This window comes from Anticarsia gemmatalis, chromosome 30, assembly GCF_050436995.1.
Source record: "Anticarsia gemmatalis isolate Benzon Research Colony breed Stoneville strain chromosome 30, ilAntGemm2 primary, whole genome shotgun sequence".
Taxonomy (NCBI): Eukaryota; Metazoa; Arthropoda; class Insecta; order Lepidoptera; family Erebidae; genus Anticarsia; species Anticarsia gemmatalis.
This window is the reverse complement of record NC_134774.1, coordinates 1,045,908-1,070,288: the sequence shown is the minus strand read 5'-3', so window position 1 is coordinate 1,070,288 and position 24,381 is coordinate 1,045,908. Positions and strand designations below refer to the sequence as shown.

The window sequence follows — 24,381 nt, the reverse complement described above, 5'->3', positions numbered from 1 at the left end:
AAAATTCTTATATACAGACTGTTAAATACTCCTTTCTGATATAATATCTATACCCAAAATATTTTAAGGTTTTTTTGGGAAAACGAAATTAATCTTGATAATAAGAAAAAGTTATAAATTAATTATCTCCCTAAATTAAATTGATGATTGATTACTTTTTACTGACCTACTTTAAAATTGAGAGAAGTGAAATTAAAAGCAATGTATTTACGAAATGTAATTAAAATTAAATACTTTATGATTTATACTTAAGTAAGTATATTAAAATAAGTCTATATCTAGGTATAATAGTAGTATTAACATATTTTATACAAAGTTTAGTGCATGTTTTACTGAAGATTGTGCCTTATATTTGCCTTAACAATTCGGAAACAAAGAACTGTGTTTTTACACAAAATATTAACAGTTATACATAATAAAATATGTATTTATGTCTTTGTAATAAAGTAATTTTATAAAATTTGATGTTTTTATCTCTATTACATACCTTGAAAGTTCTTGTAAGTAATGTTTAGAATTATCCTGCTCATAAAATTAAATAATTGTCGTAATTTTCGTATGCTTCAAAAGTCTCGTCGGTTTTTTTTAATCTGTTACACATAGACGGTGTCGTCATTTTAGATACAAATGTATTAGATAAAGACCAGGCTTTATTATTACTTATACCCGATTTATTGTAAATATTATTTTTTAATATTTTATTTTTCAGCTCTGACATTTTACTTTTCCCGCCAATTTTCTGCAATGACAGTTGGTTCCCTTTTATTTTTTTTTCAGCCATAGATTCCCGTTTTGTAGCGATATCTCTTTTATTTTTCCGGTATGCAAGGAGATCTAATTTAGTAGGGATGTCGAATCTTTTAAATTTATTTGTATTCCGGTCGTAATAACCACAATCATTGATGCAAATGTAATTTGTATTGTTTGGCTCCATTATTCTTGAATAAATTATATTGTTGGTCGAATTTATTATTTTGAATATAATATTCTTTCGTGATATCTGGAAAAGAAAACAAATAAAAAAACAATTAGGACACACCAGAGGTCTTCGCACTCTCTTCCTCAGCCTTGAAAATTTTAAGCACTTTGCCAGGATGGGATCTATCGCTTAGCATATTTTTATTAATATTGATTCAGCGGCTTTACTGTACTGGCGTTATATACAGGCCACAGTAATAATAATCATAAGAATATATGGGTTTATATCAAAAGATACTCACCAAATAATAAGTAAAAATCTCACAACTATCTTTTCCATTGCAAAGAACATTTTCATATTTCAAAGACGAGTTGTAAACTTTAGTGAACCGCCATACCGTCTCCATAGGGTTGTCACAGGTGGGTGCTAAGTCTATAATCTTTATGGTCGTAGGACAGCTGCTCTTCGTATTTATGGTACGGGTATAATCGAGCCCACACAAGTCCGTCTTGTTTCTAATGGAGAATATTTCGTAAGGGCATGATGGAGTTTCGTCTATCGTCTGTTGAAAAAAAATGAGAGGTTTTAACAGTATAAATTAATTTATTACTGCTGTTAAAGGTGTCAGTATATGCGTTAGCGGATAAGAAGGAATCAGGTTCGATTCCCGGATCGGGCAAAATGCTGTTTTTGTAATTTGTGACATTACTTTAATTGTATTCCGTAGTTTGATGACGTGTTCGGCTTGAAAATCTGTTACAGGTTCTGAGTTTATCGCATTTAAATAGATAGATGTGCCGAAGCGTCGACATGGAGTAAAAAACTGCGAAGAAAAATTTCTACTCACCCACAATCCACAATTTTCGCAAGTCTCATTCAACGGCAAATGATCATGACACTTATAACTAACCATCTTCTTTTTCTTATCTGAATATTTAACTTGCCGCCACGATCTCCAATGAAAACCTCTTTTGTAAATAAACTTCATGCCAATCATTGCGATGGACCGTCGAAAATCATTCTCTATGGCTTTAATTTTCTTCAGATTTTCCTTTGTATTTTTATCGTATAAATAATGTATAATACCATTATACTCCATTGTATCTTTTAAGACAAATTTATCCAGAATTTTAATCCGTTTTTCTTTTATTTTATTCAATCTTTTATTAGCATTAAGTTTTTCTTGCAAATCCATTTGGCGGGAAATTGCAATTAACATCAACATGGCGACTAAAATGATTCTAAAATTTATTTTCAAGACGACCATTTCTACTAATTTCTGACTGCGTATTGTGGGAAAGGATTAAACATTCAGTTTTTTTTATTATTTCTGTATTGTGTCCAACTATTCACATGTGTCCATTGTATTCAAATGTTTAGATTTGCCGTAATATCATACTTTTTAAACGTTTTTCCGCGACTGAATAAACTAGTAACTGAAGAGTGTATTTTTCATAATGTAATTTCCAAGCTACATTCTATTATTTATCTAACTAAAGTATAACGATACTAGGAAAACATTGGAATAAATAAAATAATTTGAAAATACGCGCCACTATTACGACTGTAATTAACAATGCTTAAAATAATTAAGTACAACAATACTGGAACACATCGATGAATGGCGAAAAAAAAACAACTCCGCAAGTATTGTTGATGGATTTTTCATTCATTCCTTTGCGTTCACTTCATTCCTCGTAAATTGATGGGAGATGACGGGCGCCTGTCGTAATTTCACAAAAAATCCCATTTTGTTCAAGTATTTTAGTTACGATAATATTTTGTGACAAGACTCAGTGAGTTCGCGAGTGTGTCAGTGTATTTGTGTGTTTTTAATAATTTTCAACTACGTTTTTTCACGTTAGTCGCTGCTCAAAATAAATTTGGTATGTATTTTATTTGAACAACTTGCACTCTTTGTTAAATTATTCTAGATACAAAATGGAAAGTTAGTTTCGCGATTTATTATTCGTAGTGCCGTTCCGTCAGCTGTGGACTGTCTATTGTTGTAAAATTACGATGAAATGATGAGGTTTTAAAAACTCACCACGCCCGGGTTTGTTGTGATTTGATACTAATTACTAGTGAAATATAATATCTAAGTACACTTTCTGTGTGTGCAGGTAAGTGTTGAAAAGTTTCAAAGTGTTTAAAAGCTGAGATTTGCGTAAAATAAATTTAAAATCACACATTACGTTTTCGTAAATAAATGTCTCAAATCATCGTGATTCAATCAACTAAAGGAATTGCTCTTTGTTTTCACGAAAAAGTTTACGTATTTAAATTCATAAATTATTTTTTCCTTGATATTTTTCCATCAACAATAATTATTTAATTGCATATTGTTGCATATATAAACATTGTTTATTCTTACAATTTTCCTTCATTCAATGACAAGCATAGAGTCCTTTGTTTATTTTTTTTTATAAAGGCACTGTTATTACCAAACAGCCTTGTACATTTTTAATATTGTTCCAATTTGGTATACATACTTCTTGGAAAGTGTATAAAGGGGGAATTGGATGTGTGCCAATTGCTTTGTTAATGGTTAAAATATGGCAAATATATAAGCGTTCTGTATTTGCTCTAAATACATAGTTTGTGTATTATTTACATATATGTGAATCATTGTATTAATCATTTGAACCTTTGCTATGGAAATGTATTCATTAGATCTGTTGTTATATGTATAAATGTCTGAAACAAAAGTAATGATACCATTTTATGGATAAATCCAGTTTCACCAAATAGACTTTTTTTTAACCCATAACTGTCCCACTGCTAGGCAAGGGACTACTCCCGAACAAGGGAGGGGTAAGTTAGTCCACCACATTGGCCAAGTGCGGGTTGAGGACTTTGCTTACCCTCAAGAAATATATTACACTATTTTTGGGTATTGGCTAAATAACTGCTTTTTTTTATTAGTTCTCAATTTATCTATGTCATAGGATATCATACCATTATTCATAAGCTTAAAATCCTAAAAACTAATTTTGATTTAACAAGAGGGTTTGTAGACAATTAAAACATTAAAATCAAATGCTCTGAGTTCAATCTTAATTCTTTCCTATGACTGTAAAAATTATAGTATATTCTTTTACAAACAATTTGTCTTTGAATAATTACTAAAATATACTTATTTTTCTTTAGTTTCTGCCCAGTAGTGGGACAATATTGGTTGTGTTTTGACAGAATAATGTTGTTTGGTTTGTACTAGATGGCATTCTGTGGTCTCTGTCTATCCCTATAGAAAAAAGTGTGATATGTATGTTTGTAAGCATAATTTTTATATACTGAAATAAGTTAAGTTACTATTTAATTTGTATTGCTTCAGGAAATTCACTTTACTGACTATACTTTTTTAATTTGATCTGAATTTGCCAAGCAGTTTTTGCGATATCACTTTAAAAATGCTTTACTTTGTTTAGTGATATTATCATGTTTATTTAATATACTAATAAAATGATATTTAACCTTTTTTTAAGGAATTACTAAAAATTCAAATGTTCATATTTCTTTAGACCACAAGCTATATACTATTATTATCCAGTATATAACTAGATAATGCCGAATCACGTTTCGCAAATAAAAAACGTGAAACCCGTTTAGAAATGTAACCAGGTGTTTTAAATAGGTGCGTTGAACTCGCGTAATTTATTTTTTTTGTTATGGCAACAGTGAGTTATTATTAGATAAAAAAAATACTGTTAATCTATGGTACAGTTATTAATTACATATATAAATCACGCCGTTTTCCTGATAGGGGTAGGCAGAGACCAGGTACAATTATTTTGCCGAAAAATAATTTTTAGTTTTTAATGCACCGTTTTTCCTACTTAAAACGGCACCTACTAATATTATAAGTGCGAAAGTCTGTTTGTTACTTGTTAACTAGTAAACTGCTGAACCGTTGCTTAGAAAATGTTTGATTAAGATAGTCGTGGATTCAAAATTCAAGGGTACGAAAAATATATTAGAACTTTAAAATTCATATTTACCGTGTCTGTGCCACATAATTAAATATAGATTAATATACATTCGCTAAAAAACAGTTAATATGCTATTGAAGTATTATTAAACTAAAATCAAAACAACAAAAAAATCATAACAGGAAAACTCCGATAAAACTATCCAACCTTGGAATCGAACCCGCTACTGCGTAAACAAAGTAAAGATTAATCATAGCTATAATGTGTGATGTGGCAAAAAATCACACACGGACAGACAATACATACATATCGTCGCTTAGTGTTGCTAAGCGCAAGCAGCTGAATTGATTTCACTAATTCATATCTATACTATCTATACTATCTATACTAATATTATAATATTATAATTATAATCTATACTAATATTATAAAGCTGAAGAGTTTGTTTGTTTGAACGCGCTAATATCAGGAACTACTGGTCCGATTTTAAAAATTCTTTCAGTGTTAGATAGCACATTTATCGAGGAAGGCTATAGGCTATACATCATCACGCTACGGTCATTAGGAGCGGAGTAGCAACGAAAAATGTTGCAAAAACGGGGAAAATTATGACACATTCTCTCTTATGTGACGCAAGGGAAGTTGCGCGGGTCAGCTAGTTTATTTAATAAAAATAAAGTCGTCCTAGCCGGTATCGGCTACGGGATGGCTAGTTTCATTGAAACCAGTCCAGCTGAATACCAGTATATTACATGGAGCGACTGTCTATCTGACCTCCACCACCCAGTTGCCTGGGTTATAACACGATACCCTTCAGTAAGACTGGTGGTCAGACTTTCAAGCTTCTGACTACTGTTTGCGAAAGATCTTTAAAAGTGACAGCCGGGACCCACAATTAAACGTGCCATACGAAACACCGAGGAAGTCGGTAGTATAATATGGTCACCCATCCACAGATCAACCTCGGCAAGCGTTGCTTAACCTGAGAAATCTATTCACGCTTTTGTTACTAAGCCAGGAGAATTTATGGTCGTTGTTTATTAAGTTAGTACATTATTAGTTATGCCATATACAAACTTTGTTTTGAACTTATCACCGTTTCGCGGAAACTCATTATTGTTTAAATTTACATTACAATAATAAACAATACATTTCTAGCTAATGATAATGGAAACATAGTATGACTAATTTGAATGTGTTACTACGTTATAACACAAAGAGATTCGCGTCTGTCTATTTGTGGTCAATTCTAAAATTGTACTAAAAACGACTACTCCCGCACTAAGAATTGCTCTTGTATCGCAACTTTTACAAACATACAAACAACGGACACAAAGTACAACCAGACACGAAACAATTATTTGTGGATCGCACAAATAATTGTTCCGTGTGGGAATCGAACCCACGACCTCCCGCAATGGTAGCAGCGTGATAACCTAAACCACTGCGCCATGAAGGCAGTCAAACTTAAGTCGGTTCTTGTTGCTAACTAAATATCAACAATTTATAATTTAATATAATAAAATAGCAAAGAACAAACTGGATGAATAAGTGTTCGCCGTTGCCATTGTTCCACTTTTAAACTTGCGTCACTTTTATTATAGTTTTAATGCAACAAAAGGTTTTAGAAAGTGGCCAGTCGTAATAAAATGAGTTTTTATTTGATCGGCTGCATTTATTGGTGTTGCCAGTTGCTGAGGGTTTTTCCAGATGTTTAAGGAAAAAGATGACTGAGTACAAATGACAATTTGGTAGTAAGCTATTTTAAATTTAAGTCTATATTTTTTACCCATTAGTGTCCCACTGCAGGGCAAGGGTCAAACGAGGGGGAGGGGTTAGGTCTTGAGTCCACCACGCTGACCAAGTGCGAGTTGGGGACTTTACAATAAATGTATTAAACAAATTTTTAGGCATGCGAGGTTTCCTCACGATATTTTCCTTCACCGTTAGAGCATGTGATAATTATTTCTAATACACACATAACTTCTAAAAGTCATTGGTGTGTTGCCACGGGTTCGAACCTGTATCCACTTGCGTAGGAGGTGCCAACTTCAACCACTCGTCTGTCACAGCTTTATTATTAACTTGGGAAAAATCCTAAACAGTATTGCTATTACGCTGGCCCCTATTTACAAATTGGTGTAAGTGTCGCTTTAGTCCACTAATCTAGGGTTGTCCAAAGTGTCTCCTTATATTTTTTGTGGCTTAGTTAACAACAACCGATCGATCTCTGAAGTTAAGCTATCCTTGACGAGGTTGTTCTGTGGATGGGTGACCTTCTTATACATATCGAGTTCCTCCGTGTTTCGGAAGGTATGTTAAATTGTGGGTCCCAGCTGTCTTTTTAAAAGACCTTTGATAGTCAGAAACTTGAAAGTCTGACAACCAGTCTTACCGAGGGGTATCGTGTTATAACCCAGGTAACTGTGTTGTGGTCTTTGTGGAGGTCCAATAGGCAGTCACTTCAAGTAAAATACTGGTATTCAGCTGTATCCGGTGAGACTGGAAGTAATAGAGACTAGAAAATACGTCAAACAGGATCAAACCATTTTTCAGAATGAAATTGAAATAATTCTATTTAAACGTACCTTTACTGTCAGCGACATCCCTAACACCATGCGCACGCGCAAGTGTCGGTCACTATACAATTGTAAGTTATTAGCGACAACGATTGTGCTTGACTGTGTTCATATAAGTGACTCAAAGAACGACTTTGTTAGACATCTTGATAGTATGAGAATAAACAGGATAAATCATCATCCTAGCCTTTCTTCCAACTATGTTGGAGTCGGCTTCCAGTCTCACCGGATGCAGCTGAATGCCATTTTACATGGAGCTACTGTCTATCTGACCTCCATAACACAGTTACCTGGGTTATTAACACGATACCCTTCGGTAAGACTGGTTGTCAGACTTTCAAGCTTTTGGCTACTGTTATCGACTGTCAAAGATCTTAGAAAATTACAGCCGGGGCCCACAATTTAACGTACCTTCCGAAACACGGAGAAACTCGATATGTATAATATGTTCATCTATCAACAAAACAACCTCGGCAAGCGTAGCTTAACCTCAGAGATCGATCCGCGCGGCTGTTGTTAACTAAGCGAGCTCACGAAAGATTCAATCATTTTCATATTTCTAAATCCCAATAGTTTTATAAGTTATACAGTATTTTCAACAAAAACAAGTTACAATTTGTTATTATAATAGTCTACGGGATATTATTGTAATGCTAATATACTCGTGTTTTCTCTATAACGTTACTTTATATGAATACCAAATATATTTGTGCCAAAATACTGAAAATAATGAATATATTATGTCAATTTTAAGCGCCTTGAAAGTGTAGGTATATGAAACACTCACGTTTCGCCATTAACAATGTTAGTCCCATGTAATAGGGGGCGAGCTTGTTATATACCGGGCACGTTACTATTCTCTGTGTTACTACTGAAAATATTCTTACACTATCTGACCGGGCAACTTCGCTTGCGTCACATAAGAGAGAATGGGTCATAATTTTCCCCGTTTTTGTAACATTTTTTACTGGTACTTGGCTCCGATTGGTCGTACCGTGATGATATATATCGATAAATGGACTATCTAACACTGAAATAATTTTTAAAATCGAATCGCTAATCTAAGGAACTACCTGAGATTAGCGCGTTCAAACAAACAAACTCTTCAGCTTTAGAATATTAGTATAGATTAATAGGAAAAAGCTAATAGCATTTTATCCACCCCTACAAAACCAAAACGTCGTGATGAGTAGTTGCAGCGCCAGCCAGTTGTACCCACCGGTCGGTAAACGATCTGTGAGTTAAGCAACCGTTGGCGTGGTCATTCTATAAATGGGTGACCGCATAGTGGTATTTGAACTGAGTGTCTCCGTGCTTCGAAGGGCACGTAAAAAGTCGGTCCCGGTTGTTGTCGATTAAGATAACAGTCGTTAAGCCACGTCAAAGGCCTTCAGGCTTGAACAACTTTGACACTAGGTTGACCACTAACTATACGATAGATAGATAGATAGTAGTCATATACACTACCGCTTTTTTAAACCCATTACTGTCCCACTGCTGGGCAAGGGTCTCCTCCCAAGCGAGGGGGAGGGGTTAGACCTTGAGTCCACCACGCTGAAATTTAAGATCTATTAAGGTTTAAAAATAATCTTAAACGTAAAAAAGTAAATAAATCTATACTAATATTATAAAGCTGAAGAGTTTGTTTGTTTGTTTGAACGCGCTAATCTCAGAAACTACTGGTCCGATTTGAAAAATTCTTTCAGTGTTAGATAGCCCATTTATCGAGGAAGGCTATAGGCTATATAACATCACGCTACGGTCATTAGGAGCAGAGTAGCAACGAAAATGTTACAAAAACGGGGAACATTTTGACCCACTCTCTTAGGTGACGCAAGCGAAGTTGCGCGGGTCAGCTAGTAATACCATATGATCATATACCTTAGTTTTACACACAGCTGTTAAAAAACCGGTCTTTATAACATCAAACAACAATAAATGGCGTCCTTGCCCTTTTAAATACACCGTAAATATACTATGTTTAAGTAAAACTAATTATTTTTAATGTTATTCACACTGTCGGACATAAAGCAATGTTTTGTTGTAAAACAGAGAACTAATTATGACTTGTTTTACTACAAATAATTAGAATAATAATGTCCTTCTAGCCGATATTTGGGTACGGCGGCCAGTTTCATCGAAACTACGTCAAGATATTTGTCAAATAAAAATAAATAAATAAATAAAGAAATGTCAAAAACACATCTTATTATATAAAATTTCAATGTCACAATGTTAGTTAGTTACCGTTCTCCTCCGAAACGGCTTGACCGATTCTCATGAAATTTTGTGAACATATTGAGTAGGTCTGAGAATCCCCCCTAAGTGACACAATTTTTTTTTTATTCGCCAGAACCACGTTTGCCGTGTCAGTCTTCATAAACAAATTAGAAGAAGACTAAATAGCACTTTTACCGGTCTGGGAATCGAACCTGAACTGTCTGTAACTGAATTATGTCTTTTTTCTCTCCACTATAGCAATTTTTGAAGAGATCTTACAATTTGTGTTCATATTATTCTTCATTTATACATCAGACGATAGTTACACAAGTATTCCTAAAGTACTTGATGGGTTTCCATTAATTCCCTCTCGTGTAAAAGGGGATGGCGCCTCACTTATTTGGGTCAAGATAGCTGCCATTTTGTTACGTATATGCGTATCATCTTAAGGTACAGTTAGCAGAAGATGTCTTCTTCTTCTTGTCGTATGGTTAGTGGTCAACCTAGTGTCAAAGTTGTTCAAGCCGCCCGAAGGCCTTTGACGTGGCTTAACGACTGTTATCTTAGTAGACAACAACCGGGACCGACTTTTTACGTACCCTCCGAAGCACGGAGACGCCCAGCTCAATTACCACTATGCGGTCACCCATCTATGGAATGACTGCGCCAAGAGTTGCTTAACCCACAGATCGTTTACCGACCGGTGAGCGCAACTGGCTATGAGCGCCTCAATCAAGTATCCTACTAATATTATAAATGCGAAAGTTTGTGAGTATGTATGTATGGATGTTTGTTACTCTTTCACGCAAATACTACTGCAACGATTACGATGAAATTTAGTATGTAGGTAGCTGAAGACCCAGAATAACACATAGGCTAATACGATACCCTTCGGTAAGACTGGTTGTCAGACTTAAACTTCTGACTACTGTTAACGATTGTCAAAGATCTTTGAAAATTACAGCCGGGACACACAATTTAACGTGCCTTCCGAAACACGGAGGAACTCGATATGTATATGATCACCCATCCACAGAACATCCTCGGCAAGCGTAGCTTAACCTCAGAGATGGATCCGCGATTGTTAATTAAGCCACGAACTCTTCTACAGCTGCAATGAAAATATGATTAAATTGTGTTCGTTCTATGTCGGTGTTGGCTGTACCATATTGAATGTAGTATGAGTCACGAGATAGGCCAAGTTGGCCGACCGTATGGTCACTTATCGCACACACCCACTTATATTTACTGCAATTATAAGCTCTGTTTGTTATAAAATGTTACATACATACATACATACATACATACATACATACATACATAATATGATGCCTTTTTCCCTTAGGCGTAGATCTTTAAAACTACGCAACGGATTTTAATGTTTTCTTTAAAAGATATGGTGATTCAATAGGAAGATTTATGTGTAAAAAATTTTAAAGTTTTTTTATTTAGATAACTGTTTAAACCGGGTGTCGCAGTAAGTAATGAATAAAAAAAAAGGACAAATGTTAAAAGGTTCAGAGGTTAATTGAAAACACTAAACCCCGGTTTCTGAAGTTTATCGAGTTTATCTATTCAGTAGCGTTTAAACGTATGTAAAAAACGTTACTGAATAGATAAACTACCGCTAAATGTACCTCAGAAGCCGGGGGTAAATGTGTTAATATGTTTTGATTCATAAATTGCCTAGGTATTAGAATTCCCAGTAATATCAATTTAGATCTATGGTGATTCCAGTCGATATTTTCCTTATTTCTTTCCTTGCAGCATTTTCCTTCTATATAACAAGATGTATACTGTATGTGAATGAAGCAAGGGAAGTTTGTAAGGATCGTACCAAGTGACGTTCTTTGGTCTCTACCTACATCTATTGAAAAAGTTATATTTTACGAATTTTTGTAATTTTCCTTTGACTTTCTGCCAAACTGCTCGTTTGGCGCAGTGTTTAAAGTGGTCACCTCGCCGCAATAACCAAAGCGCCGAGTGTGGTGGGTTCGAATCCCACTCGGGACAAATCTTTGTGTGATGAGCACGAGTATCTGTTCTGAGCCTGGATGTTAATGTACCTATTATAATGTATTTAGAAGTATATAAGTATGTTTATCAGTTACTAGCTGACCCGCGCAACTTCGCTTGCGTCACTTAAGAAAGAATGAGTCAAAATTTTCCCCGTTTTTGTAACATTTTTCGTTGCTACTCCGCTCCTAATGGCCGTAGCGTGATGTTATATAGCCTAAAGCCTTCCTCGATAAATGGTCTATCTAACACTGAAAGAATTTTTCAAATCGGACCAGTAGTTCCTGAGATTAGCGCGTTCAAACAAACAAACAAACATACTCTTCAGCTTTATAATATTAGTATAGATTAGTATAGATTTGGTTACAGTACAAGCTCTGCTTAGTTTGGAATCAAATGACCGTGTGTGAGTTGTACAAGAATATTTATTTATATTTAGCAGGGTTTCATACTTCTGTACAAAAGATATGTTTTCTACTGACAATTAATTTCAAAATAATAGCACACACAAGGCCGTTACGCATATATTATCTTTTATGTTGTTACGTCACTTATCATAAAAACATTATATACCTAGCGTTAGATGTATGTGTGTGTGTACGTGTGTGACATATTGATGTAGTTTCCGCTTAGTAACACATTGTTACAAGATGTATGTATGTGAATGAAGCAAGGGAAGTTTGTAAGGATCGTACCAAGTGATGTTCTTTGGTTTCTGTCTACATCTATTGAAAAAAGGTGTTTTTTTTACGTTTTTTTGTAATTTTCTAATGACTTTCTGCCAAACTGCACGTTTGGCGCAGTGGTTAAAGTAGTCACCTCGCCGCAATAACCGTAGCGCCGCGTGCCGGTTCTGGTCAACAATTGTTTAGGCAATACCATGGTGAGTCGTTGACACGACAGAAGAAGAAGAAGTAACATATTGTAGGATTGTGAATCTAGTATGGATTGACTCAGGACTCAGCCAAAACCTCAATACACTACCAACTGCACTGCACAGGCAGTTTTTTTCAATGACTATAAAAGGTTTTATCAAAAACTAGCTGACCCGCGCAATTTCGCTTGCGTCACATAAGAGAGAATGGGTCAAAATTTTCCCCGTTTTTGTAACATTTTTTACTGGTACTTTGCTCCTATTGTTAGTGGCGTGATGATATATAGCCTATAACCTTCCTCGATAAATGGGCTATCTAACACTGAAATAATTATTCCTGAGATTAGCGCGTTCAAACAAAGAAACAAACAAACAAACAAACTCTTCGGCTTTATAATATTAGTATAGATGTATTTGTTAATCAGTACCTTATCTAGAGCTTATCAACTCGTTTTTAAATCGTATTAAAAGAAAACGAATTTAATCACATTTGCTAATAGAAATGAAACGCTATTGATAACAGCTGATAAAAACATACGATACACAGCTGTTTCAAATAAAATGATTATGAGACATTAGGTATAGACGGTGAATAATGATCACTTGTTATAACGGTGAAGGAAAACATCGTGATGAAACCTTGGATGTCTGAGAGTTGAGTTATAGATTCATTTATTAAGTTTTGTAGTTTTAAATAGGTATCTATACTAATATTATAAAGCTGAAGAGTTTGTTTGTTTGTTTGAATGCGCTAATCTCAGGAACTACTGGTCCGATTTGAAAAATTCTTTCAGTGTTAGATAGCCCATTTATCGAGGAAGGTTGTCCAAAGGAGCAGAGTACCAGTAAAAAATGTTACAAAAACGGGGAAAATTTTGACCCATTCTCTTATGTGACGCAAGCGAAGTTGCGCGGGTTCAAAGATCACGTGATTCTCCAAACAGATTTATCTCATTGATTAGTTTCTGAGTTAATACGTGACATTGGTCAGACTGTGACGTCATGAGCCACAAGTTAACCTCAACCGAGTTCTTGACAAATACAGTAGCACTAGCTTCTGTATAAAATTGTATTTGCTTTGAAAGATTGGCTGGATATAATAAAATAGAAAGTAAATATCATTGGACAACTCACACATGGTTATATCATTCCAAACTAAGCAGAGCTTGTACTGTAACCAAATAACTGATAAACATACTTATATACTTCTAAATACATACTTATATAGATACATTAACAACCAGGCTCAGAACAAATACTCGTGCTCATCACACAAAGGGATTCGAACCCGCCACACGCGGCGCTGCGGCTATTGCGGCGAGGTGAACACTTCAACCACTGCGCCTAACGTGCAGTTAATATGATGATTGGGTTGAGCATCCCTTGGCGCGGTCATCCGATAGATGGGTGACCGCATAGTGGTACTTGAACTGAACGTCTCCGTGCTTCGGAGGACACGTAAAACGCCAGTCCCAGTAGTTTTCTACTAAGATAACAGTCGTTAAGTCATGTCAAAGGCTCACTGCCGGCTTGAACAACTTTGACACTAGGTTGACCACTAACCATACTATAAATAGTAGTAAGTAGTATTCTCAGAGACATTCAGTGCCTGTTTACATAATTACTAAGAACATTAAAATTAAACGATACTATTTAACTAATGCATGTTTGAATGTTTCAAATAAAGAGTTTTATATGCCATTGTTCGTTTAATTCTATGAGAATAAGCTCTTGTGAGATGAGAAAGATTTTCCAAAAAGACAAGTTAAATGGAAAAATATAAATTGTCATTTTGAAATCCATTTTAGTGCAGGGACTTGAAAAATACCCAAGTTAATTTCATAATTAATTCATACTATCGGTAGACAGACTTTCGCTTGGTCCTTTAAGTGCTTTTCTGCTGCCAAAGGCATTATCTTTCAGTCTACTTTGGGTGATGCAGTGATTAAATTATGCCTTTACTCAGCTTGTGCTCCTCTCGTGCCCGAATCGAGCTCGGCTCATGCTAAGCCCATGCTCAGCGCATGCTTGGCTCATTTTCATCTCGTGCTCGCGTCGGTTCGTGCTCGGCCCGTGCTTTGTTCATGCTGACATTATCGGCTCTCGATTGGCTCCTGCAGCGTAAAGTCGCTTTTAAATTTAATTGGAAACACTCACTCTTGACTCAATGGTAGCGAATCAATCGCTACCATTGAGTCCGGAGGTCGTAGGTTCGACACACGGAACAATTATATTATTGGTGCAATAAATATATTTGGGTCTGGTTGTACTTGTCGTTGTTTGTATGTTTGTAAAAGTCCCCGCGACACTACGGCAGTTCTTAGTGCGGGAGTTATCTTTAAAAAAAAAACAGCTTAATTTTGCCTGGGCATCGTATCTTGTCACAGCACACTCGGGCCGATGTATAAATTTATAACGTTTTTTCAGTGTAAGGACATGACCCAAATTCTCAACAATTTATATACCACTCGTATCAATTATAAATGACATTTAGCACTGGACATTGTGTCAGTTAAATCAATTTGTTTGTTTCAAACACATTTGTGTAGTCAATGGCCATATGTAGATGTTTTTGTTTGAAACTGGGCTGTTTGTTTGTTTGTTTGTCGTATGGTTCAACTTAGTGTCAAAGTTGTTTAAACCGCCTAAAGGCCTTTGACGTGGCTTAACGACTGTTATCTTAATTGACAACAACCGGTGCCCTCCGAAGCACGGAGACGCCCAGCTCAAATACCACTAAGCGGTCACCCATCTATGGAATGATCGCGCGAAGGTTTGCTTAACCCATAGATCGCTTACCGACCGGTGATTCCTAAAGCCTCTTAGCTACCTCACTCACCCCCGGTTTCTGAGGTACATTTAGCGGTAGTTTATCTATTCAATAGCCGAGCGTCTAAACTCACATAAAAAAACAGTATGAATAGATAAACTACTGCTAAATGTACCTCAGAAACCGGGGGTCTATCAATCAGTCTAACCTTTCTTCCAACTATGTTGGAGTCGGCTTCCAGTCTCAGATGCAGCTGAATACCAGTATTTTACATAGAGCAACTGCCTATCGGACCTCCACAACACAGCACCCATACATATTATTTGTTTTAACCCATTACTGTCCCACTGCAGGGCAAGGGTCTCCTCCCAAACTAGGGAGGGGTTAGGCCTTGAGTCCACCACGCTGACCAAGTGCGGGTTGGGGACTTTGCATGCCCTCAATAAATGATTAAACAAATTCATACTATTTATAATTATATAGATTCTTAGATACTAGACGGATATCTATTACATAGATAGCGCATTATCAATTACATAAACTAATGATTACCTAACGCTTATGTAAAGACATTACATAGTATCGTGTACATATAATAATACTAGCAGACCCGCGCAACTTCGCTTGCGTCACATAAGAAAGAATGAGTCAAAATTTTCCCCGTTTTTGTAACATTTTTTACTGGTACTCTGTTCCTATTGGTAGTAGCGTGATGATATATAGCCTATAACCTTCCTCGTTAAATAGACTATCTAACACTGAAAGAATTTTTCAAATCGGGCCAGTAGCACCTGAGATTAGCGCGTTCAAACAAACAAACAAACAAACAAACAAACAAACAATCAAACAAACAAACTCTTCAGCTTTATAATATTAGTATAGATGTAATCGTTATATACTTAAGCAACATTGTACTAAGCAAGCCTAGTGGACACTAGGAAACTAGTAGATTTACCCCCGGTTTCTGAGGTACATTTAGCGGTAGTTTATCTATTCAATAGCGTTTAACTCATATGAAAAAACGCTATTGAATAGATAAACTACCGTTAAATGTACCTCAGAAACCGGAGGTGAGTAGAGCTGATAAAGTCTTGAGTTCAATTCCCGGGTCAGTATTTATTTGCGTGTTATTTTCACTGACCATTTGAAGTGAATTGTGTTTGACAATGATAAAGGCCAATATTTGACCCAAATGATAATATTTTGATTACTCGGTATTTTTCAGGCACAACTTTTATTTTATAAGACTGACAATAAAACGACACAACGTGGGTGTATTCACCCATCTGTTCCCATGGCGCAGTGGTTTAGGTCGCCTCGCCGCTACCATTGCGTCGGCATGTCGTGGGTTCGATTCCCACACGGATTATTTGTGCGAGCCACAAATAATTGTCTCGTGTCTGGTTGTACTTTGTGTCCTTTGTTTGTATGTTTGTAAAAGTCCCCGCGACACAAGAGCAATACTTAGTGCGGGATTTGCCAAAAAAAAAAACTATGTAGGTAATATCCACGTCATAGCTTGCTTAACTCACTGATCGTTTGCTGATCGCAGCTGCTAATAATACGTGTTATCAGAATATTAACAAGTTCAATGACCGATAATAGCTAGTACAAAGATCAATTGTAAAATGGTAATTATAGGATAAGTGATTGGTTTTGATAGTGGAGTCAAAATGGTTGCTATGCAAATGCTACTGTACTTACGACCTCAAAAATAACTACATTTGTTAAAAATAACTACTATTGTACCACTACTGGGTCTACTCTTGTAATGAAACAGGGATTAGGTGTCTTTACACACACGCTCTATCGTACGTTCTTAGAAGCGTGCAGGATTACGCACAGGAAAGACAGCGCGGTCTGAGAGAGCGATTTTTTTGCGGGCTTGACAGATGAGCGCGGCGCGAGCTCTTTCACGCACGATTGTTGTTTCACGCGCTATAGCGCATGATAGCCAAGTATAGGGCGTAAGGTACCTTCAAGAACTGTTTAAGCAATCTTCAGGTATGGGAAGTTATCTTCAAGAGCGGTTTACCACATTGTTCACGGGTCTCATGCTGTAATGAAGGCAGACCGTGACACAATGCTAGGCAAAGGTCTCCTTCTATTACGGGAGGGGGCGTTAAATCCACCATGATGGGCAGGCGTAGAGTTTTTGTGTACGTTCAAAAACTGTTCAATTTTCAGGCATGCAAAGTTTAAGAAATTCTATATTTATATTGCTCAAAATAAGTTGTGAACTAATACCTCTTTACGGAAGTTCCCTTCACCACTATTGTTGTACAAATTACTTAACTACATTGTTGTGCGACTTAGCAGTTTCCAAGTAATTCTACACAAACACACATATTATCTCTCATCAAAATGCCATTACACTCGTCCACTTGAGATTGTTCAAGATTTATCATATCTTATCCATAGTAAACGTGAGTAATGTGTGAGTAGTTTTATAAGAAATGCTTCGCCCTGTTTAAACATTTTTTTTTACAAAAAAAAATCTTTACAACTTTTGCACATAAAGCTTCATCTTGAAACACCCTATAAACCCGCATCTGACTCCCACCGTGGCGCAGTGGTTTAGTTCGCCAGGAGGTCGTGGGTTCGATTCCCACACGGAACAATTATTTGTGCGATCCACAAATAATTGTTTTGGATCTGGTTGTACTTCGTGTCCGTTGTTTGTATGTTTGTAAAAGTCCCCACGACACAAGAGCAATTCTTAGTGTGGGAGTTGTCTTTAAAAAAAAAAACAAGCTCACAGCTTGTGCTCACCGGTCGGTAAACGATCTGTAGGTTAAGCAACCGTTGGCGCGGTGATTCCATAGATGGGTGACCGCATTGTGGTATTTGAACTGGGCGTCTCCGTGCTTCGGAGGGCACATTATAAATCGGTCCCGGTTGTTGTCAATTAAGATAACAGTCGTTAAGCCACGTCAAAGGCCTTCGGGCTTGAACAACTTTGACACTAGGTTGACCACTAACCATACGATAAATAAGTAGTGTATTAGCAATCTGCTCTTGCGTATTTCATACCTTCAGTCGTACAGACAAACAAACAGCACGTTTATATCGTCTTATCAGTGTTTGATAAGACGTTATCAGTCTTCGAGCGTCTAGCGAGACTGATTAGCTGATTGCTACATTAAATTAATGTTATGTACTTGGTAATAAAGAGGAGCTCGTGGCTTAGTTAACGACAAGGTTAAGCCACGCTTGCCGAGGTTGATCTGTGGATGGGTGACCATCTTACACATATCGAGTTCCTCCGTGTTTCGGAAGGCACGTTAAATTGTGGGTCCCGGCTTTCAATTCCGAAGATCTTTGACAGTCGTTAACAGTAGTCAGAAGCTTGAAAGTCTGACAACCAGTCTTATCGAAGGGTATCGTGTTATATGCTAGGTCGCTGGGTTGTGGAGGTCAGATAGACAGTCGCTCCATGTAAAACACTGGTATTCAGCTGCATCCGGTGAGACTGGAAGCCAACTCCAACATAGTTTGGAAAAAGGCTAAGCTGATATATACTTGACAATAATTGTATTTAGATAGTGGTAGGCTTTAAACTTGAGAGTTTGAAACCTAGGCAACAATTTGACACTGCTGGGCAAGGGTCTCCTCCCGTAATGAGGGAGGGGTTAGGCCTTGAGACCACCACTTTGGCAAAATGCGGGTTGGGGACTTTGCATGCCCTCAATAAATGTATTAAACAAATTTTAGGCATGCAAGGTTTCATCGTGATGTTGTTGTCGTATTGTCATACAGATTTCGGGAATTTCTTTCTTTCTTTTTCTTTGTAAAAAGACAACTTTCGCACTATAAATTGCACGTGCGTCGCGGGGACTTTTACAAACATACAAATATACACAAAGTACAACCAGACCCGAAAAAAAATTGTGGATCGCAAAAAATAATTTTGTCCGTGTGGGAATTGAACCCACGACCTCCCGACGGAGGCAGTAAAAATACTTATATTTAATTTTAAGTCTTTAACTAGATTATTTGTAAGTTGATCGGTTCAGTGGTATATGTATAAGTTTAGAAGCGAAACAGACAGACAGCATTTATAATATTAGTATGAATAATGAATATATAAACCTCATTCTTTGTAGGCAATAATTTCAACATATTAATACAAATAAAAGTATTTTTCATCAGTAAATAAGGCAAAAGTAAATACAAGCAGAAAATGTGTAGGCTTCAACAATATTTGTTATATGATTACTTTCAAACAATACATATACAATTACAGTAAATATAGGTTACTAACCTACACACTGACAGATAAGCGCCATTTAACTTTGTGTATATGAAATAGCTTTTGTCCACGTAGTTTGTAACTTAGGACAGAATTTCCATTCAAACTTTCATTCTCCACTAGCTGACCCGCGCAACTTCGCTTGCGTCACATAAGAGAATCATAATTTTCCCCGTTTTTGTAACATTTTTCACTGGTACTCTGCTCCTATTGGTCGTAGCGTGAAGATATATAGCCTATAGCCTACCTCGATAAATGGGCTATCTAACACTGAAATAATTTTGCAAATCAGACCAGTAGTTCCCGAGATTAGCGCGTTCAAACAAACAAACAAACAAACAAACTCTTCAGCTTTATAATATTAGTATAGATTTTATCCCCGTAGGGGTAAGAATTGATCAAAATCTTAGCGGATGCCTACGTCATAACATCTCCCTGCATGCCAAATTTCAGCCCGATCCGTCCAGTGGTTTGTGCTGCGTGTTGATGGATCACTATGTCAGTCAGTCACCTTTGAGTTATATTTATTTAGTACTAGAGGCTCGCGACTTCGTCCGCGTGGAAACCCTTCCCGTGTAAATCCCGATCCCTCGGAAACTCCGGAATAAAAAGCCTATGTGTTATTCTGGGTCTTCAGCACCAAATTTCACCGTAATCAATTCAGTAGTATTTGGGTGAAAGAGTAAAAAACATTCATACATTCTCACAAACTTTCGCATTTATAATATTAGTAGGATATCGATATATTAGGTCGGGGAAAATTCTTTTCGCATTATAGTATGTATGAACTTGTAATAAAATCTTTGGCTTCAAGAATCAGAAATGAGTACACGGTTCGTTAGGTTTCTTTCAGTGAGCTCGTGAGGTACCCAAATATTGAGCTTTTTTGTGTAGAGAAAAGATTTTTTTACAAGTTCGTACATACTATAATGCGAAAAGACTTTTTCCCCGACCTAATATAAGCTACTACATCCAACACAGAGGCCTGTGGCTTTTCTCGTCGCTCACAACGCCTTCTGGAACATAATGCGTGAGTGGAGGAACGGTCGGAGGATCCTCCAACACAAAGGGAGGATCCTCCGACCAGGCGAGGTGATCATGCCTGGTGGGTCTCGGCTGTCCGACTGTTGTAGTCGGGAACTTGTATATATAGTCAGTTGCAGTGCAAACTTCGATAGCGCGATTCAGGATTTGTGACGTCAGTCACACTGCGCGTTGGTTGTGCGCTGGTCCCAGTAGATGTCGCTGTATGTAGCGATCCGCTATACGTGCATTTTGAATCGACCAAAAAGAACCTTGTAAAGTCACATGTTTAATTTTTTATCAGACACTAGCCGAGAATCTGATGAGTAAATATTGGAAGACAAATATAATAATATGTGCCAAAACACACAGGTTAATGAACTGAGGAAAAACATATGTATGTATATTTATGAAACCTTGCATACCTGAGAGTTGTTTAACAAATGTCTTTTTTATCATTGGACAACTCACACACGATCATTTGATTCCAAACTAAGCAGAGCTTGTATTATAGTAACCAAATAACTGATAAACATACTTATATACTTCTTAATACATACTTATATATACAGATAAATTGTCAACCAAATTTTTGTGCGATCCACAAATAATTGTTTCGGGTCTGGTTGTACTTTGTGTCCATTGTTTGGATGTTTGTGAAAGTCCCCGCGACACAAGAGCAATTCTTAACGCGGGAGTTGTATTTTAGAAAAGAAAGAATCGAAATCTATGAAGTGGTTTTATCGTGAAAGTTGAACAAACATTAGTTACTAGCTGACCCGCGCAACTTCGCGTGCGTCACATAAGAGAGAATGCGTGATTTCCCCTCCCCGTTTTTGTAACATTTTTTACTGGTACTCTGCTCGTATTCCTTCCTCGATAAATGTGCTATCTAACACTGAAAGAATTATTCAAATCGGACCAGTAGTTCCTGAGATAAGCGAGTTCAAACAAAGAAACAAACTCTTCAGCTTTATAATATTAGTATAGATTTCAGAAATCAGTTCTAGCGTCTGAAATAGGGAAAGCGACTTGATCCCCGAGTCACGTAGGTCGGCTAGTGAAAGATACAAAACCGCAAGATTTTTGATAATAAATATTTATCTATAGAAGCATAGTATCAGTTGCTATCGCTAATATAATTATAATTTTCTATACGTTTGTTGCAGGATATAAATGCGATAAGGTTAATAATACTAAATATTTTTATATCTTTTATTTAGAAGATAGGCATAATCTTTATAATCTGTCGTTATAACGATATGTCTACTTGATGGGACCCAGAGTTTCATGCGTAACAGGGTAGTTTACACGTTTGGCGCAGTGGTTACAATGGTCATCTACATACAGCGACATCTAATGGAACGAGCGCACAACCACCAACTCGCAGAGTGACTGACGTCACAAGTTCTGAATCGCGATATCAGAGTTTGCACTGCAATTGACTATATATACAAGTTCCCGACTTGAACAGTCGGGCAGCCTAGGCCCACCAGGCATGATCACCTCGCCTGGTCGGAGGAATCCTTCCTTTGTGTTGGAGGAACATATCACCTCGTTCCACCATAGTCACCTCACCGCAATAACCATAGCGCTGCGTATGGTGGTTTCGAATCCTCCCGAGACAATTATTTGTGTGATGAGCACGAGTATTTGTTCTGAGCCTGGGTGTATTTATCTACATAAATATGTAATATATGTTTGTATTTACAAGTAAATAAGTATGTTTATCAGTTATTTGGTTACAGTACAAGCTCTTCTTAGTTTGTAATCAAATGACCGTGTGAGTTGTACGATGATATTGATTGATATTTCTCCGTTTATAGATAAATAGACAGTCAGCCTTAAACAGTCTTTAAAGAAATACAAAGCCTGGCGTGGCTGTTAGGGAAATAATTACGCTAATTCATTTTTAATTTTATTTTTTCAAAAGACAACTCCCGCATTTAAACATACAAACAACGGTCACAAAGTAAAACACGACCCGAAACAATTATTTGTGGATCGCACAAATTGTTCCGTGTGGGAATCGAAACCACGACCTCCCGACGCAATAATAGCGGCGTGGCGACCTAAACCACTGCGCCACGGAGGCAGTCAAACCCGTCAGTTTTGAGTTAAGATGTTCACCTATATACAGTCAAGCGTTAATTACGTTAATTAATTACCTAATTACATAGGGAAGCGATTTAATTCAGGAAATATGTCTATCTCGACTGATTCGCGAAGGTAAGAGTGAGCGAGGCTGATCGTTATCCTTGACACAAGAGCGTTTACACAGTATATAAGTGTGAATATAAAGTGGAGACAAGACAGTATATAAAGTGAATTATTGATGAGTAACTATAAAAGAGATAACTATAAAACTAACTATGTTTCATAGTTTGTTTTTTAAAAGACACCTCCCGCACTAAGAATTGCACTTGTGTCGCAGGGACTTTTACAAACATACAAACAACGGACACAAAGTACAACCAGAACCGATACACTACTATACGAACTGCAACTGCCTCCGTGGCGCAGTGGTAAAGGTCGCTACGCCAATACCATTGCATCGAGAGTTCGTGGGTTCGATTCCCACACGGAACAATTAATAGTGCGATCCACAAATACTTGTTTCGGGTCTGGTTGTACTTTGTGTCCGTTGTTTGTATGTTTGTAAAAGTCCCCGCGACACAAGAGCAATTCTTAGTGCTCGAGTTTATAAAAAACTAGCTGACCCGCGCAACTTCGTTTGCGTCCAATAAGAGAGAATGGGTGAAATTTGTCCTCGTTTTTGTAACATTAATTACTGGTACTCTGCTCCTTTTGGTCGTAGCGTGATGATATATAGCCTATGTCCTTTCTCGGGTATCAAAATATCTCCATACCAAATTTCATGCAAATTGGTTCAGTAGTTTAGGCGTGATTGAGTAGCAGTCAGACAGACAGACAGAGTTACTTTCACATTTATAATATTAGTATGGATGAAGAAAGAAATAAGATTTAAGTTTCGTTGGTAAAAAGGAATACAAAGTTAGTTCTCTGTTTTAAGTGCACTCTACTATAATCGCGTGCAAGATTGATTCAGCGCAATTTTCCACGCCGCCGCGCCGCTACTTCTTTTATAATGTTGTTCTTAACACAATTCGTTATACAATACTGTTAAGTTTGCTTTCTTCATTTATTATTTTATATATTTTCTTTTATTTTTATCAAATTATCCCAATTAATGTACGAAGAGCGCGTAGCTTAGTTACAACGGCCGCACGGATCGATCTCTCGGGTTAAGTTACGCTTGCGCAGGCTGGTCAGTGGATGGGTCACCATATTATACATGAATGCATGACTTTCGGAAGTCACGTTGAATTTGCGTCCTGGTTATCATTTTCAAATATCTTTGACTGTCGTTACCAGTAGTCAAAAGCTTAAAAAGTCTGACAACTGGTATCGTGTTATAACACTTATAACCCAGGTAACTGGGTTGTGGAGTGAAAGGGTTTTGGTGTAAAATACTGGTATTCACCTTGAAAGAAAGGATAGAGCGATTAATCCTTATGGATGTATAGTATTGGCACTGAAGTCTCATAAATAAAATTAAATAAATAAATACATATGTATTTCGACAACTCACAACACAGTCGTCTGAGTTCAAACTAAGCAGAGCTTGTACTGTAACCAGATGACTGATAAACATACTTATATACTTGTAAATCTAAATACACACTGAAAATTTTATGTCAGCGCAAGATTTTTTTTAAACAAAATTATTTTAAATTTAATTAATTATGAGTAAAAATTCTTCCTCTTCAGCGATCAA

General features: G+C 36.7%; 2 protein-coding genes across 3 annotated transcripts in view; one reads left to right on the top strand and one right to left on the bottom strand.

Annotated features, from left to right (window-relative positions):
* Window positions 1–213: 213 nt before the first annotated feature.
* Window positions 214–1,916, bottom strand: LOC142985585 (uncharacterized). Its single transcript, XM_076133843.1, has 3 exons — window positions 1,767–1,916; window positions 1,221–1,481; window positions 214–1,000 (listed from the first exon to the last, which is right to left on the bottom strand). Exons 1-3 carry the CDS (start codon window positions 1,914–1,916, stop codon window positions 527–529), a joined length of 885 nt encoding a protein of 294 aa, XP_075989958.1. The 3' UTR covers window positions 214–526.
* Window positions 1,917–2,611: 695 nt separating this feature from the next.
* The window catches only part of hrm (solute carrier family 16 member hermes), a 64,932-nt gene continuing 43,162 nt past the window's right edge, over window positions 2,612–24,381 (top strand). For both annotated transcript variants that reach the window (XM_076133846.1, XM_076133852.1), the window contains exon 1: window positions 2,612–2,805. The gene's annotated coding sequence lies outside the window, so the exon portion shown is untranslated. The remainder of the gene's footprint in view (window positions 2,806–24,381) is intronic.

What these genes read in the sequence shown, in the direction of transcription:
- LOC142985585 (XM_076133843.1), bottom strand. Translation starts at nt 1,916, where the DNA reads ATGATTGGCATGAAGTTTATTTACAAAAGAGGTTTTCATTGGAGATCG. An exon ending in GCGAAAATTGTGGATTGTGG is followed by an intron (nt 1,482 to 1,766) that starts GTGAGTAGAAAT and finishes TTTTTTCAACAG; the next exon opens with ACGATAGACGAAACTCCATC. An exon ending in AGATTTTTACTTATTATTTG is followed by an intron (nt 1,001 to 1,220) that starts GTGAGTATCTTT and finishes TTTCTTTTCCAG; the next exon opens with ATATCACGAAAGAATATTAT.